We start from the raw sequence: 17,864 nt of genomic DNA, 5'->3' as shown, positions 1-17,864 counted from the left end.
GGGGACTCCAGGGAGGTTCAACCACCTTGCTTTAAAAATCCAGGAAACTGGACTCATTCACTCTTCTAGACATCATTTGTTTTAATTTGGGGTGCTACAACAAAGTACTGTAGACTGGTGGCTTATCATTAAATAATAGAACTTTATTTTTCACAGCTCTGGAAGCTTCAATTGTAAGATCCAGTCTTAGCCTTTCAGTTGCAGACTGCCAAGTTCTCAGGCTATCCATATATAGAGCAAGTTGGGGAGGGAGGAGGGAGGGAGAGAGAGAAGAGGGGAGTGGAAAGAGGGGAGGAGGGGATTGATAGAGAGACACAGACTATAAGGAAGCATGCATGTGCTTATGATCCCATCTGGTAGCCACTCCAGTCCCCTGGAAGGACACTAATCACATTCATGAGGGCACTGCTCTCAGTACCTAATTATCTTGCAAAAGCACCACCTTTACAAGTTGTCACACCAGGGGTTTCATTTTCAACACTACATTCTTCAAGGGGTGCAAGGAGCACAAATATCCCATCCATTGCATGATTTTAGTTTTCCTTAAAAACAAATATGGTACCATGAGATCAATTAAATGATTAAAATTTCTTTACCTAACACTCTTAATCTCTCAGCTCCTACTACCACTTCATTGTCATCTGCAGAGAAGAGCAATTTTCCAGATACTGTTTTCACTTCAAACTTTTTGCCATAAGCTTCTACAGCTTTTGGACCTAAAAGAGAGTCAGAGGGAGAAAGAGAAAGCAGAAATACATTAGTCTCATTGCATTTGACAACAGAAAGCTTTTCATAGGACGTATACATCTGACAAGATTGGGTTGGACTTTAATGTTAAGTAGATTGGTTTTCAGAAGCCGACCGTGAAAATCAGACTCTTGACTTGAGTCGTATCCTGTCAATTACTTTTAATCATATGCTCTCAAAGCTATGATTTTAAAGACCATCATGTCCTTCTTCCAAACTAATGGTTCAATGGAATTCCCCTCTGCTAACCACCAAATTAGTGTCAAGCAGGTGTAGATTTCCGGTTGAGTGCATTCAGGCCCACAAAGTGCATCATTCCCCCAGGCAACTGCCTGTCCCTCAGAGCCCTCACTGTCAGAGCTCCTCAGAAATCTGCTGGAATCTGTCTCCTCCTGTACCCTTGACCCACTAGCTGCCTCTGACACCAAGACAAGTTTATTTCCTCTAGAGCCAGAACAATTTCCAGCAGAAACAGCTGTAGTATATTGGAATTAATTGCCTTAGATGTTGTTAAATCTTTTATACTAGAAATTCACTCCATAAAAAATAAATGTATCCTGATGTATACCTAAATTGTACCAATAGACTTAATAAATTTAACTAATCCTGTGATGATAGATACTGCTTTTACAAGTGGGCTGTCTACAGGGGTACATAAGGAGGATGAGGCCTCTAAGCCTATACTACGATGGAGAAAGACTAACGTAAGTTTAACAATTTATTAATCAGTGATTGTAAAAACTGCAGAGGGTTTTATATACTATATGAAATGTAAAACAGGTTTAAGTATTAGAAAATTTCTAAAAGTAGGCAACATTCAGCCTGTCACAACTGGTATTTCATGAGCCTCCCACAATTTGTTAAGTGGAAATACATCAGAATAACTCATGGGTATAACTTGATCCAGCTCTAATCAAGATTTTTTTTTTATCTAGAAAGTCCTATAAACTTGATAGAGTTGGATATCTTGTGTTTTCCCTAAAGTTACATAAGAAATAATGACATATCTTTTTTGCTTTGTTTTAAGTAATTTTTCAAGAGAATATTACTAAATACTAAGTAGTCATGAAAGGGTCCACAAAACCTACCAGTCAAAGAGCACCAAGACCACAGGGGGAATAAGGCTGGCTTTCTCCTTATTGTGGGAGGGGAGAGTCACACCCTGGTAACCCTATTAAAAGGACTCACCGTAAGATTTGGCCTCACCCTAAAGATATTTTTATGAAGGTGTTAAGAAATGAAGGTAAAATACTTTCAGGAAATTAGAGTAATGTTGTGCTTGAGCATCTCAATAAACCTTTCCAAAAGTAGAAAAGACTAAGGTAACATGAAACTGATCACATCTAAGGAATTAACTGTTACCTATACTCACTAGGATAGGAGATGTTTGGTATTTTTTGTGGTATGCTTAATGTTGTTTTTTTCAGTCTGAGTTTGTAGTTTGTTAGAGTTGTCTTTGAGTGAGAGTGTGTTAATACCACTATATTGGGTTAGGATTCAAAAGACATAAATCATGCTCCAACTCTCACTTTTTGGTCATGTGGATTTTAGCAAATTATTTGATTTTTATGTACTTCAGTTTCCCTACTTATAAAACTGAAATACCATCAACTCCTTTATGTAGCTCATTGAAATGTTGAAAGGATCAAGCGACACTGAATTTACAGGAAGTGCTCCATTGGTGGACAAGTGTTGTGAAACTCAGGGTCTGCTCATGTGGTTACCAACATTGCTGCCATGATCACTGTCAGGTAGATTTGGTGGTCACAATGCATTAACAATTACTAACGATGAGCACCTCTTAGTATGCTTTACTGTTCACATGACTGTACCCATCTGGCAGACCTCATCTCTTGCTAGCACATCCCATGCTGGCCTTCTGACACAGAAAAAGACAGTGGAAAAGGTCCTTAATCAGCCACTAGCTGAGACAGTAGAGGCTGCACAGAATTTCTAAGCAGCATAAGTGAGGAGAAGGAGAAAAACCAGGTTGTGGTCTTTCCCACGGTCATTGCTAACCTCAGGGAAATTTCACTCTGGAATCCAGCTTTCAGAATCATCCCACAGAAGATAAGTCATATCTGTTTGTCCAGGAAGGGAAAGAAGACTAGAGTCTACATGAACAGAACAGCCAGGAGCTGGTGAGCTTTTTGAAGATAAGGGAAAGTAGAAAATCAGAGACAAGGACCAGAGGGAGATTATGAAGAACAGAGATGTGAAAGGAGAGATTTAGATTCAGTGATGAATCTTTTAGAGCTTTCAATGATACAAACAGCCCACAGCAGCACATGTGCCATAGGCTTGCCACCACTGTCAGCCCGGCATTAGGTATCACTGTGAGGATCAGGATGCAGCTGTCTTCGTGATTCCACCTAAATGTCAAGTAAAATCTCCATCGCTGGTGAATACTCCAAAGACAGTACCTCTTTTTTGGAAGAGAGGTAAGGGATGAGGACATAATGAAATACGGTCCTTAGGATGAGTGAACGAGTAAATGAATGACCACAGAGTGGACAAAGGCTTGCAACAATTTGCACATTCTGGATTGAGCACCTTGTCAAAGTAGAGGAATGACAGGGGGACTTAAAGACATAGACTTTGCCTCTACTTACCCAGGCAGGATGGCCAGCTATCGACCCCTGCCTGAGGATGGACTGAGATTACTCTGGATTCCTCAATGTTTGGGGAAACTTATGGAAAAGTGTACTGCAGAGATCACAACAACAGAGTGTACAGAGTACAATTAAGTTATCTTGCTTTTCAGGGCTTTACAGAAGACAAAATGGAATTTAGCAAGGGCCAGAACCACTTGCATAGCTAAAGTTCAGTAATTGGGAGTTTTAGCCAAAACCCCACTGAGCAACTGCTGGCTCAGTGAGGCAGACAGCTTGCCCTTTGTGGATTCCACCCAGGGCTGCCAAATTTCCCTGGACTGGGCTGAAAGCTTAAAAAATGACCCTAGAGGGAAATGCAAATAAAGCTGAAGCCCACTAGGGAGGTCCCTTGGTGAACCCGTTGTTCCTCTCTAGAGTGGAAAAAAAAAATCACTATTTATAATGTGAAACTAATCCTCAGTTAATCCCCTCTGTGTGTGATAGTCTATGTGTGAAGTGTCTTTTTAATTAATCTCCTAAACAGGGAGGAGAACGGGAGCCCATCAGGATGCATTAGCAGCATCCACATCAAGCCACTGCCCTGAATCTGGGAGCTGTGGTCAGCCAGCCTGATTTCCTCCATGCGAGTAATTACTCCAGCTCCATTTCCAGATGATGCTGCAAAAGATATCCCTGCCACGCCCTTCAGTGGGCAGAAGATTTGGGGTTTGCACTCATTTCTGAGACAAGAAAATAGCACCACTGCAGATCATCTATGTGACATGGCCTAACAGGGGAACTTAGATGTCACTGAAAGCATGTTTTGTGCACAAAAAAATCCTCTGAACTCCGAATACCAGGGTTTCTTATGGTCTCGAGGTACATTTTAGCTAAATGGGAGAACTGAATCCAAAGGACTTCTTTAGTAGACCTCACTGCTTACCAGTTGGGAGTGATTTGTTTTCTGGTAAGTATACCACCCAGTGGGACAGGAATTACAAAGCGCTGTCTGCCTCAACTGTGTGTTGCTTTCCACTGTGTTTATAAATTACATGAAAAAGGAGAACTCTGAAGGAAAACTAAGTTTATACATTTGAGTGTGTGCGTGGCTCTCTGTGTATTTCTGAGTTTAGAATCCTACTGTGAACATATCCACCAACCTCTGCAGAAATCATCTTGAAAGGCTCCTCTTAGTTAGGATTAGATGGGTTTTTTTGTTTATCTCATTTTTGTATTACTTGGCCTGCATTTTGCATTATTCACCTTGAAATTAAGGATAGGTGTCTCTCAGCTTCCATGGTAACTTGGTAATGGGAAACAGAAAGTCAAAAACTACTGGAGGATGAAGGTAAGAGGAGAGAGAGGGGCGGAGAGAGAAGAAAGGAGAGAGGTGAGAGGGGAAGACCAGAGGACAGAAGGCAAAGAAAGGCATGCGAGGAGAAAGGGAAGAAAGAGGGTGAATAAAGAAGAGGAGGAATAGAAAGAGAAGGGAAAGGAAAGAAGAAGGGGGAAAAGTGGGAGGCAGGGAGAGGGGGACAAGGACAGAGAGGGGAAGATGAGGATGCAGAAGTCCAGGCAGCAAAGCAGAGGCTGACTCTGGTGACTAACCGGTCATTTGGCCATTGCTAGCTTTATCAAAGCAGAAATCTCTCAAGTAAACCAAATCTCCTTCTACAAATAAATGGCAAATGATCAACAGGCTAAATAAGTTCTTTTTGAATGAGGGAAGCTGGGAGCTGGAAGTTGGATTTATTTCCCTCCTGGAGGCAATTTTCACACATGCTGTCTAAATCATTGCTTACTGAAGCTGTTTATTTAATTATTTAGCATGGTGAATACAGGCCAGATGTTACATAAGCAAGGCCAGCAATCCAGTTGCATGCCGGAAGAGCATGTTTGTGGATCACAGCCTCTGCTGAGCGGGAGTTCCTCAAACCCACGAGTGCCCAGGCTGCTGGATGGTCCAAGTCACCCAGGGGCTGAGCATCTCCCGATCGCCATATGTAGTTGTCCTGGGGAGTGGGGCTCTCCCCTAAGTAGAAATGACTCTAGGCACTAAGGCATCTATTTCCCTGTGGCTTGCTGATCAGTGGGACTCCAGAAATTTTAGTTGCAGTAAAGTTTCAGGGTTTTTGGACAAGTGGCTTCTCAACATTTCCATCTGGATACTTTTCATTTAGCCCTGAAGCCAAACAAATGGCATTTTCATCTGGAGGTATAATAATGCCACACACACACACCCCCTCCACAGTGGGCTGCATAAAGCCTTTTTATTGCCGTGTATGATCACACCACATGACACAATGCCATGGCCATGAGGCCCATGCATACTGTTATTAAGAATAACTAATCCTTGTTTAAATTTTTGGAATGTGCAGTTTAAAGTCCAGTGGGTCCCTTTGCCAGCTGTTAGAAGCAGATCTATTTAAAAAGAACCACACAAATGTATTTCATGGATACGTCTGCTTCTTGTTAATATGCTGGTATAAAGTGAGCACATATAGCAAAGATGGCATGAATGCAAGTTATCATTAAAAATCTCAAAAGCCCCTAATGAATAGTGTGTGGCTTTGTACATACTCAACTCCTTCACATACACACCTGGTATTTCTTCCAGTGTTGGAGCTGGGAGCTTTTCTTTGGTTGAGAACCAGGTGAAGTGGCTGGCTTGAATTTTGGGGCCATGATTTCTTTTTTTTATTGAGTGGGTATCAGTGGATCAAGGAATGAGTATAAAACTACAATCATGAACTATATGCTGTATTTTCTTTCTCAACACTATAAAGATGTTAACAAGCCTTCTGCTCAAGGTGCTTCATTTGACCTTCCAGTCTACATCTTCTGAGCTCCTAGCATGAACCAGGCATTGCTAGGTTCTTTCTTTGCTTACCTGTTATCAGCTGAGTTAGCACTTTAGTCTGATCGTTGAGAATGTTCACTGTCACATTTCTGGCAGATTTGAAGTACAGGGCATTACCCTGTAATAAGAAAGTAGAAGAAACACATTGAAAATGGCACATTTCTACACTAAAAGAACTACAACTCTCTAAGTCATCAAGTGATTAAACCGGGCTTAGCCAAATTCCAATTGAGTCATCTTGAGTTGAAAATCCCAAATATTTCATGATCTCCACCCATGTGAAAATTAGAAAGTATATACCCAAAACATGTCTCCTCAAAAACAGGCATATGCGCACACACACACACACACACACACACACACATCGGTTTCTCTGGAAAACACATTATTACAGTTGAGTCAGCAACAACTGCAACACACAGTGCTTGAGGTCTTACTGAAAGATGTGAGCTAGCCCTCTTACAGTTTCTCCACCAGAACTATGCAGGGTCTGTAAGGAGGGTAGGAAGTCGTAGTGAAACCTTCCAGCTCTGCCTTGGGAGGAGCACAGGCACACACTCATCTGTGAGACATCTCTGTGAAATGGCTGCACCGCATGCATTGGAGACTCAAGAGAGCCATAATCTCTGCCTTCCTTTTCTTCCCCTTTTTTATTTTTGGATTTCTTTGCTTCCAGACCCTCTGGGCTACCATCCGCTCTCCTCTTCCACAAAGGAGTGCTGGACACTTCTAAAGGTGACAGAACAGGGCCTAGCATTTCTTCTCTGTGAAGGTTCCTCATGGCAAGCATCTCAGGGAGGCTTTGACGGATGCAGTCTCTGCTGTAACTACTCCACACCGTTGTGTGCAAAACACTCCTAGACAGCACACAGCAAGAGGATGCGCTAGCATTCCAAGAAAATGTTACGGAAGTGTGATATTAGAACTTCACATCATTTAACTTTTTATTGTAAATCTTGTATGGGCTTAATGCACCATGATGCATAATTCTCCCTTCCTTTTTCCTTCCCACTACAATCATTTAAAAATGATTGTTATTTTGCTGGAGGTATGAGAGGGATGGAGGTACCCCTAAGACAAATCACTTGCTAACTTCTGTGTTAGAAGTTCTTTTCACTGATACCTGTCAGCATCACCTAGCTGTCATTGGAAAAACAGAATTTCGCAGTCACTTCTGTCTTTCTAAATCTTTATTACCATATGGCATTTACCTTTATGAACATTAAATTATGTATCTACACACTAATTCTATCCAAATACATGAAAAAAAGTTATCCTGTAAGCAAAGCAAAATTCAATCTTCACCTTCAATGCTACTTTCAGAGACAAATATGCAGGGCAGTGGATACCAGGAACAATTAGGAAGCTACCAAGAGTTGGGAGACTTTCTAAGAGGTGTAGTGATGATTTGGGTTGACCCTTGAAAAGAACATGTGAATGATTTCACCAAGTTGAAATAAATGAACAACCAAAGTCATGAAGTAGATATGGACTGGCTGTCCAGTGTCTTTCTACTTTTAAAACTGGAGAGGCTGAGCCTGGATTACGGGGCCCAGCCTAGCACCCGTGCTTGACTTTCACAATGGCGGGAAGAAATGCGATGACAATCAGTGTGCACTGATAGTCTAGAGCTATGGCCTGCATCCTCCATGGTTCCCTGGTAAGTGGGCAGCCAGGATCTATAACCCATTTATGCCCGAGTCACCGGATAACCTTCAGTGAGAGCTGCTGAACAGAAGTTACTGCCTAGGAAACACAGTGAGTGACCTCTTATACATCAGGTAGTGGCTGATTTACCCCAACCCCCAACAGTTTACAACTAACCCCCCCCCCCTTTCTTTTTTGAAATTGAGTTAGGAAAGAAGTGGGGTTTTTTCTTTTTTCTTTTTGTGTTTTTGATAAAGGGTTTCACTATGCAGCTCAGACCGGCCTTGAACTCATTTTGTAGCCCAGACTGGCCTTGAACTTGCAGTGATCCTCCTGCCTCAGCTTCCCAAGTGCTGGGATTATAGGCATGTGTCAACGTACCCGGCAGAAGTGCTTTTAATATAATATTGTCATTTTTTTCCCAAAATATAAGGGAATATCAATCTAAAACAGTTTGTCATTGTTTCAGAGTCCTCAGTAACACTTCAAAGCCATTCAAATGAAGTACAAATTCAGAACTTTTAGGACAGTTGACAATATGTTTCAGAGGTTCATGTACTAAAATTTCTCTTCATATAAATCAGCTACCTTGCCCTGTGAGGAAGAGTAGCCTGGACTTAGAAAACTAGATAAATTCCCTCGCACTGACTCTTGTGAAGCCTTGTACAAGTTGGCTCACTCCTCTGTGACTGGCTCTTCCCATTCTCCACAATGACCCCAACACCATCATCAAGCTACTGTCCTGAAGTGGTGCTCTCTATGTGCCAGGGAGGCGGCAGAAGACCTCAGGTGAGTGGACTTCCAATCCCAACTTTACCACGTGCAAGCTATGTGACACTGCACAAGTTACTTAATTATTCTGTTTCTTTACATTTTGGTGCAAATGTTAGTTACTAAATTCATGAGATGTGCTTGTTTAAAGTGGATTATGGAAAGACATGCAGTTCATTGTCAGGCACACATTAAGTCCTCAGTAATTATTAGGGTAAGGAAAAGAGGGGGAAAGGGAGGAGTGAATAACACAAAAGTGAGAAAGGGGAAAAGGGGAAGAAGAAGGTAGGGAAAATGGAAAAGGGGAGACGTGAAGAGGGAGCGATAGAGAGAAATGTTTCAGATTAATTACGTCACTGACTTTTCCAGCCTTGCAAGAGTGGAGCAGGGCTTGCTTAAATTTTCAACAGTCTCTGTTTACATCTTTCCAAGAGTCTCTCCCTATATACCTTTAGCTCACAATTGCCTTTCAAATCATGGTCTCTCCAAATACTACCTATCTGTCCTTACTAGTATTCAAAAACTCAATCATCTAAAAATCTCAATCACTTTGCTCAAGATTTACAGTGAGAGATATAATAAAACGACCTACTGCGTTTCATAACCATATCAAAATATAGTTTAGCACTAATTGTTCTAACATCCTGGGAAACAGAATCTTTGCTACATCACAGTTTAAACAAAGAACCTCATTCCCATTTGGGACACTGCCTGAATCCTCACAGTTATGCACATAACACCAAGATTACCAGGAAGAAAGCACAGCCCAGCTAACATGTGAAGAGCCTCACCATGGCAGCTGCATCTCTGGATTTCTAATTTGCTCTCTGACTTCTCTAAGTCAGGAAAACTCACCTAGCACAATCGACTAACACTAAGTTGTCTTTTGCTCTTGTATCCTCTTCTGATTTCCAAGCACTCTTTCCTGGTCACCTGTGCCCAGCTATCTGAGCTCAGGACAACCATGGAGGATAAAGGTTTAGCAGGTAGCTGCCGTAGGTAGGCTCAGCTGCTGAGGGAAAGGAGCCTGGCAGATCTTCACCTGAGGATACAGGTCAGTCAAGTCAGTGTGCAGCCAGTCAGCCTCTGAGTCTTCTGGACAAAGGGGCAGCGGCGTGGGATTTGCAGAAAGCAGGTGGCACACCATCCTCCCCAGTGGCAGGAGAAGCAAAGTCTATATCCACACTCACATCTAATAATTTAAGTCCATTCGGTGCTGGAATTCTCAGCACACAAATATTTTGATGGGAAAGAATCACATGCAGCTCTGTTTCTTTAAAGCAAAATAAGCAGAAGGGAATCAAACCTTTTCTTGATGATGACTTGAGGCCATTGAAATGAACACTGTTTACTTCATCATGTCCTCTTGGGCTACCTTATGTGTGGCTATCTGAACACTGAGTATTCCGGCATACTTACATTTAAAAATTATTGTATCTGATCTTTAACAAATGTATTATTTATTCCTATATCAAAGTAGAATGTATAAATGTCAAATGCTACAAGCCTTATAACAAAGAATAACACTTCACAGCTCTCACAGTTGCAAGAGCTTCCAATAAGTCTTGGTGTTTCATCAGGTGATTCCCTTCCTGTGACCTGAAATGTGCTTCTGTGCCATCTCTAGATATTACGCACTTAATTTCTCCAACTCTATCGACTGCATGTAACCCTGGTGAAGTCAATTTTCAGGATTTTACTTAGTTTGACTATTCCACACTCTAAACATGAGACCTACAGGAGCATCTGGTTCCTGGGTATCGCCTGGGGTCTGCATTTTCTCAGTCTGTCTTTTTTTTTTTTGATAACAGAAATCGAACTCGTGACCTAGCACTTGCCAGGCAGGCACTTTTGCTGCTGAGCTAAATCCCCCGCCCCATCTCAGATCTTTTTTTTGCTTCCCTCATTGAAAGATTGTGGATTCTGGTTTTGCCAGCCCAACCACCTGTCATGTAGTCACTTATGATCTTACATTTTTTGGATGATATTTCATGTGCATTATTTATATTTCCATTCTCTGTGACCCTTGGAATTCACTCCCTCCATTTCTCTTTCACTGGGGTTTCTGAAGGAAGCAGGACCTATGATTCCTCACAGCTGTCACTGTATTTGTCTCTAGACAAAACTTACATGATTGCCCTCCTAAGAGAAAAGCTAGTTTAAAATGTATGCAAATCACAAACAGGGAGTAACTGGTTCAGGACCCAAGAGCTTTTCTGAAGCATCCTCCGGACATTAACGGTGTGTGTGGAACATGTCGAATTCTGTTCAGGCCCTTGGAGAATGGGAAATGCGAATGACCTTTATCTTTAGGAAGCATCTGAGTTAGAGACTGAGTTAGTGCAAAATAACCACCATGACAACGCGATAACACTTCAATCAAGAGTTATGCTCTCCTGGTACAAGAGTCACAGATTTTACTATTTGCATTTCATCCCCCCCTATCTCCACAGTCTTTTTGACATGATGTGGCAGCCAGAAGTTTCTTATCTTGATAATCCTATACTGTAGCATATTCTCCTTGCCCTCGGAGGAACTAACAATCTGCTCTGGTAATTTAGATACACAGAGAAAACACAAGATTGTGCACAAATAACTTCTACACCCAGAGGAGGCTCTGAACTCTCGGTGTGGAAAGTGCTCAGAGGAGGAAGGAGGAAGGATGGTTGGAATCCTAAAGGGAACACTGCTCAGGAGAACCGGGCTGGCTTTTGCTCTTTCCTCCTGACACAAAGCCAGGCGAACCCACAATGTTTCTATCTAACACTAAGGCAGGCACCAGTGAAGGCTGGCCTTGTGGAGTGAGGAGCACAATGCAAGCTTTGGGGTCAGGCAGATTTGGGCTTTTGTCTCAACTACATTTTTTTAGTAACTATGGCTTGAGTATATTATTTCTGCTTCTCAGAAATGCAGTAAAGACTGTATTATGGTGATGACAGAAGGAAATATGTGCAAAATGCTTGCATGGGGGGTACAAAATGCTTCAAAATTATTAACAAAGAAACAAAACTCATTGATAGTGTTCCTTAGAGAAATGGCCTAACCACTACTGGGGCAAGAAATCTACAGCGTGAACCTGGAGCGTCCGAAATGTCAGGACGAAGGACAGGTTCCACAGACAAACCCACAAACCCCTCACTGATGGAAGGATGTCAAAGAGGATTCCACATAAATATAAATAGATGAATAGATAAATAAATGGGGAGGGACAGTCAAATGTTTTCTGTAGAAGAATTGCAAATAATTTACACAGGCAAGTCTCCACTCCTGATAGGAGAGTCAGCAGTGTCTTCCTTTTTCTTTTTAAATAGAGCAACACATAAAGAGAGATATGAGAATAACTTCTTGACTGAGAAATATGCCAAGCACTGCCTCAGCCAGGTGGCCAAGGTCAGCATCACAAACACCAATGAATCATGCTCCAAGCAGCTGTCCTTGACGTGCTGAAATAAAATGGAACTTTGCCTCTGTACTTCCTCTTCAAAACCCTTCCCCAAGCTAATGGTGGAGAAGAAATGTCAGTTAAAGGCTATTTTACCAAGTACCTAACCAGCTCTTCTCACAAATGTTATGGTCACCCAAGTCAAAAAAATTTGCATTACTGTCAACAGCTAAGCAGATAATAGGACTAAACACACTGGGAATGGGGTCTTTAGACAAAGAAGGACATTATGTAAAAACTAATCTGAAAAAGGATGGGCTCTAGCTAATCAAATATTAATAATATATCATTATCAGTCCACTAATTGTTTAAAATATAACTACTGACATTAGATGTTAATTTTAAAAAGTCTGGGTTATATGAGATTACTCTGAACTATCTTCATAACTTTTATGAAAACAGAACTACTGTAAAATAAAAAAAAAAGATTTTGAAAACTCTATTAAGGCTGCCAAATTCTAAGATCTAGAATTTCAGAAGGAGGCTTTGAAAGAAGCTTGATACATCTTGGATAAGTAATTCCACATTTGGTTTGATCACATTAGAAAATTCTCTCTTATACTGAAAAAAATTTTTTTCCCAGAGGATTTTTTATTCAGGAAATAAGAGTCATCTCTGGGGCCTCTCACAGCCAGTTTTGCACCAAGTTTATTCTTGGTCATCCTTCCATGAGACCAGAACTTGGGACGATTAGAAGTCCCTGGCTCCTTCTGTAGGTAGCACAGTGAGTTAACCACACATTGATGCTGACTAAACTGGTAAAAACTCTTGCTATGCTTAGGAAGAAAAGACTGAAACAAACTCAGATTTGTTGTTAAATCAGTTCTAAAGGGCTGTTAAGTTTTACTTCAGCATTGACGTTTCTAACATTACCACTGTTATTTTTGGATCCTTTATGTTGGTTCTGGGTTGATCCTTTGGAAAGTCTTCATATTTAGGAACAATACTATACTATGGCTATTTCCATGGGGTACCATTTTATAATTATGGAGATGGATGGATTGCTATTGTTTGGAATATTTTCCTCCAGTGGTGAATAATGCTGCTACCATGTGAGGCACAACTCACATCAGCCAGAAAATTGCCCAGTTTTTCCAGCCTCGCATTCTCATTCAGCCACCCTGCTCCATGCCCAAATTTGGGTGCATTTTGGTCTCTCTGCACTGTGCTGAGTCAAGCCGCTCTGTGTCAAAGCTTCCTTTGAGGCATCATGTGGATCTGTCAACACTTCCAGGGGACTCCCAGCTTCTTGTGCCCTGCACGTTCCAGGTACCCATTAGGTTTTCAATGCATATTTGATAAATATTTGCTCAGATCATATTAAGTGGCAACAGAGAGAGGAAGTTGTCAACAAAAGAAGTAATTAGATACAGGCTGACAGTAACTGTCAGAGTTTTCAAAGGGCAAGCCAGTAAGCATGAGTGATGTGATAATCTAAACATGGAAAACTGAGTTAAGAGAAAGGAGGTGTTACAGATATTTAACCAACGTATATTTGTTACTATCTAAAGCAGCCCAGGAAATTATAGAGATAAAAATGAGACTCAAGCTGTTGAGATTTGGGACAATAATATAGAGTCTCACCCCAAATTCTTGATGAGATAATAGTTCTACGTCTGTAATCTTCCTTGGGCATGGAATAACCACCTGGGATGTGGTGTCAAATAAGCCGTCTTTCAACTGTCATGTATCAATCCATTCCATTAACATTTTATTTTTCCCATTAATATTTTAAAAGTATCTGCTAAACATAAGCCACTGGGCCAATGGATAAGTAGGTTTCCTCTGATCTCCTGGGACTTACGGTCCCAGAAAGATGGAAATTACATTAAGACTTCCATAGTTATATAATTGCAACTGTAATGTGTTCAAAAAATGCAAGGAGAAGTGAAGTGTGGGCATATGCAGGGAGACCTACTGTAATTCAGGCATTCAGGAGACATCTTTCTAAAGAGGAGATATTTCAGCTGAGATTGCAGGAATGGGAGAGATCAGTTAGCTGAACCAGAAGCAGGCGAACTTTGACACAGAGACACAGACAGCATAGTGGTTCAAAGGTACAAAGGAGCTTAGCATATCGAAGGGACCAAGAGAAAGGTCAATGTGGCTGGAACATGATGATCAACAGAGAAATGAAGACTTGTTGATACTACCAATGTTGCCCTTGATAAATGATCAAATTTAATGTAAAAAAAAGTTTCATTTGCTTCTCTTTACAAGTGGTGCCTTGGGAATTCATCAGAAAATCCTTTGCTTTATATTTTCCATATTAATCATTATATCTGGTATCCGCTTTCATAAGGGGTTAAGTAGTAATATAAATGGAAACTATTTTCCTCAATATCATCCACCAAGCAACTGGCATTTTCTCACTTATTGGCACCACTTCTGTCACATTAATTCCTGGATGTATACAAGTCTGTTTTAGAGCCAGGAAGTCTGTTCTGCTGTCGATGCAGTACCATAGTGGATTTTTTCCCCTCCTGTGGATTTGAGAGATATCTAAAAATTTGCTAAGTCAGTCTACCCAATTTTCACTTACATATAGACCATTTTAAGGGTTTTAAATATTTGATCCCCCAAAAATGAGAAGTCACTGAAGGGCTTAAGCACAATGACAATTTGACCCAATTTTCATTTAAATGTTGTCTGAGCTTTGTGTGACAAAAACAGAACAGTAGATTAGCTACCTATAAACAAAATACAGTGTGTTTATTCCACAATTTTGGAGGATTAAATTCCTGGTATGACAGGGACAATGGTCTGGGCTGTGGTGGGGATGGTACATCATGGTGGGAGCTCATGTCTGAGTAACACGCACATCTCAAACCATGAAGAGAAACAGAGACACTGAAATCCTAGAATTTCCTCCGAGGCAGTAGCATGGCTACAGTTAATGCTGTTTGGGGTGGTCCTTCAATATGCTGCCCTCCAACAAAACTGAATACACTAACCTACTTAAACAGAAAATTAAAATGACATAGAGAGGAAAATGTAGATAATCTTTAAATTATTTACTTATTAAATAAAATATGGTAATTTACAGCGTTAAAGTAGAAAATTAAAAGATATTTTTTGCATGACGTATTCATCGTGTTATACATACAGCTTAATACAATGATACTGTGAAATTTCCACAACATTTTAACAGCTACACCAACACTTTTATGGGACCTAGAAATGGTGCACAGGTGTTATCTCTCTTGTACATCGTCTCACCAGTCAACATCGTGAGTGAATGTAGCATGGTGTCTACCTACGTGACCCCTTAAACAGGAGTTGCATTGGCTGGCTGGAATGGTAGAAATGCACGTGGAAATCACTCAGAACCATTCAGGGGTAAGCAGTCCGGCAGCTAGTACCGTGCTGCACTCAGACACATGGGGGAAACATCAGCATAACATCAAACATAGTTCAAAAAACCAGAAAGAAGTAGTATAAAATACATAATAAATTACAATAAACTGATGGGATAAAATGAAATATGAATAATAAAATGTTAAAAAGAATTCTTCACAAAATGTTACAAATGTTGCAAAGTGTGCATTCAGTAAAAAAAATGAAGTCATATTTTAAGACATAATAAACTGCGGATGAAACATTCGTATTTTGACAGACTCAAATTTTGCTGTGTTAAAATGGAGTGCATGGTTACAACACTGTATCATTACCCTCTTGACAAATAATGTAACCCAAAATGTGCCAACCATTGCCCTGCTACCCCAGAGGGCATGCCCTCGATGGCCTAAGGACTTTTCCCTAGATTCCACCTTCTAAAGTGCACGGCACTTCCCAATGCTACCACCTTGAGGACTAAGCCTTTACCAATGGAACTTTCAGAGATGCTGCCCTGTTCCAACATGGCAAATATGATCACCCTGGTTAGTTCGTGGGGATCACTAGAAAAAGACCACAGTACTTGATATAAAAGGCCAGGTAGGAGACTTTAGCCACCCATGTGAGAAATGATGGCAGGCTGAACTGGTCTGAGGTTAGATGAAGCAGAGAAATGAAACACAGACTTAAAGAACTGCCAGGGATCGGTGAATGACTGGGCTTGAGCATTAAAAACAGGGCAGAATCAAGGCTGACCCTTCTGTTTCTTGGCAGTGCAGAGGTAAGAGCCATTGACTGAGCTGTAGGACAGTGGGCGAATGAGAGAATATTTGAAGAGAGTGTGGTGGGCATGAAGTTTGGGATTTAAAATTCAGCCTGGAAAATACTAATTATGAGACATTGAGGATGTACCCATATGACAGAGCTGGCATTTTCTTCAATCCTGTATTATGTTTTAAATCCCATTGTACAATCACACTGGACACTAAAACCTTCTTTATAAAAATGTTCACAATTACACTGTATCAGCTGTCAACTCTCATGAAAAAGTCTGCATTTCCATGTTGATTCTTTCTGGCAGTTTAAAATTTGCTTTCTGTTCTCTCTAGGCATCGTCAGTGGAGATCCTATGAGACAGCCGACATATTAAAATGCAATTGTTAACTTGAAGGTAACATCTCAAGTCAAATTTCTCATAGTTTGAAGGTTACAAAGACTTCAAACAATCTTCTTTAAAGCAAAAACTCAACACTTCTCGTGTGTGTGTGTGTGTGTGTGTGTGTGTGTGTGTGTATGCGTGTGTGTGTGCATGTGTGTGTGTGTGTGTGTGTGTGTGTGTGTGTGTCTCCAAATGCTGGTGCGGGGGGCTTAATTTATATAGTTAGATCTATGCATAATCAAATCAGGAGACATAAAAATTATAAATTACTTCTAATTTCCCAGCTAAGATTTCTGAAGTGCAGCTAACTTATTCACAGAACAAAAGGCTGGCACATTTTCCTCATCGGAGGTAAGGTTGGCTTTGAGGGTTAACTGGAATCCCTATGGAAGGCCAAATCATAGACTGCGATATGAACTCCAGTCTGCAAAAATACAGGTCTGGGAAACGTGGCTTTTGAGGTGTGTCCAGAGGTAGAAGTTTTATCCTGGCATGAGAAGCCACAGCCAGAGCTCACTCACACTTTCATGCAGGGGGACAGTGGTAGGACCTGGAACAAAGCAGCAGTGAGGTGGCCTGGAGCCTTGTGCTCTATTTGGAAAGACAAATCAACACTCTTGTTGCAACAACAAGCAGAAATTATGAAACAGCACCCAGGATTTTGGGGCAGATTTACACTGATGGGCACTGATGAGATCATTCCCAGAGTATCAGGTCCTGATTTCCAGTGGTCAATAGCTTATATGGGATAAGCAAGAAGGAAGCAGAGATGGAATGATTTGTCATTTGGGGATTAGTTTATACAATGTGCATCACAAGGACCAGCTGTTTCTAAGAAACAGAAACAACCAGAACTGGAACAGAACTGGGCAAATAAGAAACTAAAGTATACTGGCTGGGCGTGGGCATTTTCTGTTATATTGTAATAAGCCCAGTTTTTGATGTTATCAGAGACAGATGACATTTGACAATATTTAACTGGCACTCGGACACATATTATTTCAGTGAACAATTTTATGTTTACAGCATTTCAAGTAATACCTTTGAAACTGCCTAAGCCTTCTGTTGGGTATATGCAATCACCTACAGGAAAGTTTTCTATAACATGTAAGTAGCCATTTTCATTAACAATCTCCTTGCTCCTCACCAAAAACAAAATCAAACAAATAAACAAAAAAGGTTAGTGAGCAAAGACTATGAAATTCAATAAATCCTCCCCTACCTTCTAGCTCCAAGGCACACATTAGCATTTTTCTAGCCCCAAGAAGTCTTATATTAACATAATTTGTCCTCTTAGGGTACTTAACA

The 17,864-nt window shown here is 40.8% G+C and overlaps 1 protein-coding gene across 2 annotated transcripts in view; it reads right to left on the bottom strand.

Annotated features, from left to right (window-relative positions):
* Sgcd (sarcoglycan delta) overlaps positions 1-17,864 on the bottom strand; it is a 554,972-nt gene that overhangs the window by 142,709 nt on the left and 394,399 nt on the right. For both annotated transcript variants that reach the window (XM_063230698.1, XM_003473239.5), the window contains exons 4-5: positions 6,232-6,319; positions 597-716 (exon numbers count right to left, since the gene is read on the bottom strand). In XM_063230698.1, coding sequence (XP_063086768.1) covers positions 597-716; positions 6,232-6,319 — 208 coding nt within the window. The remainder of the gene's footprint in view (positions 1-596; positions 717-6,231; positions 6,320-17,864) is intronic.

This window comes from Cavia porcellus, unplaced genomic scaffold (assembly GCF_034190915.1).
Source record: "Cavia porcellus strain 051 isolate PalLab524CR breed Dunkin Hartley unplaced genomic scaffold, mCavPor4.1 scaffold_19, whole genome shotgun sequence".
Classification (NCBI taxonomy): domain Eukaryota; kingdom Metazoa; phylum Chordata; class Mammalia; order Rodentia; family Caviidae; genus Cavia; species Cavia porcellus.
This window is presented reverse-complemented; position numbering and strand designations above follow the sequence as displayed.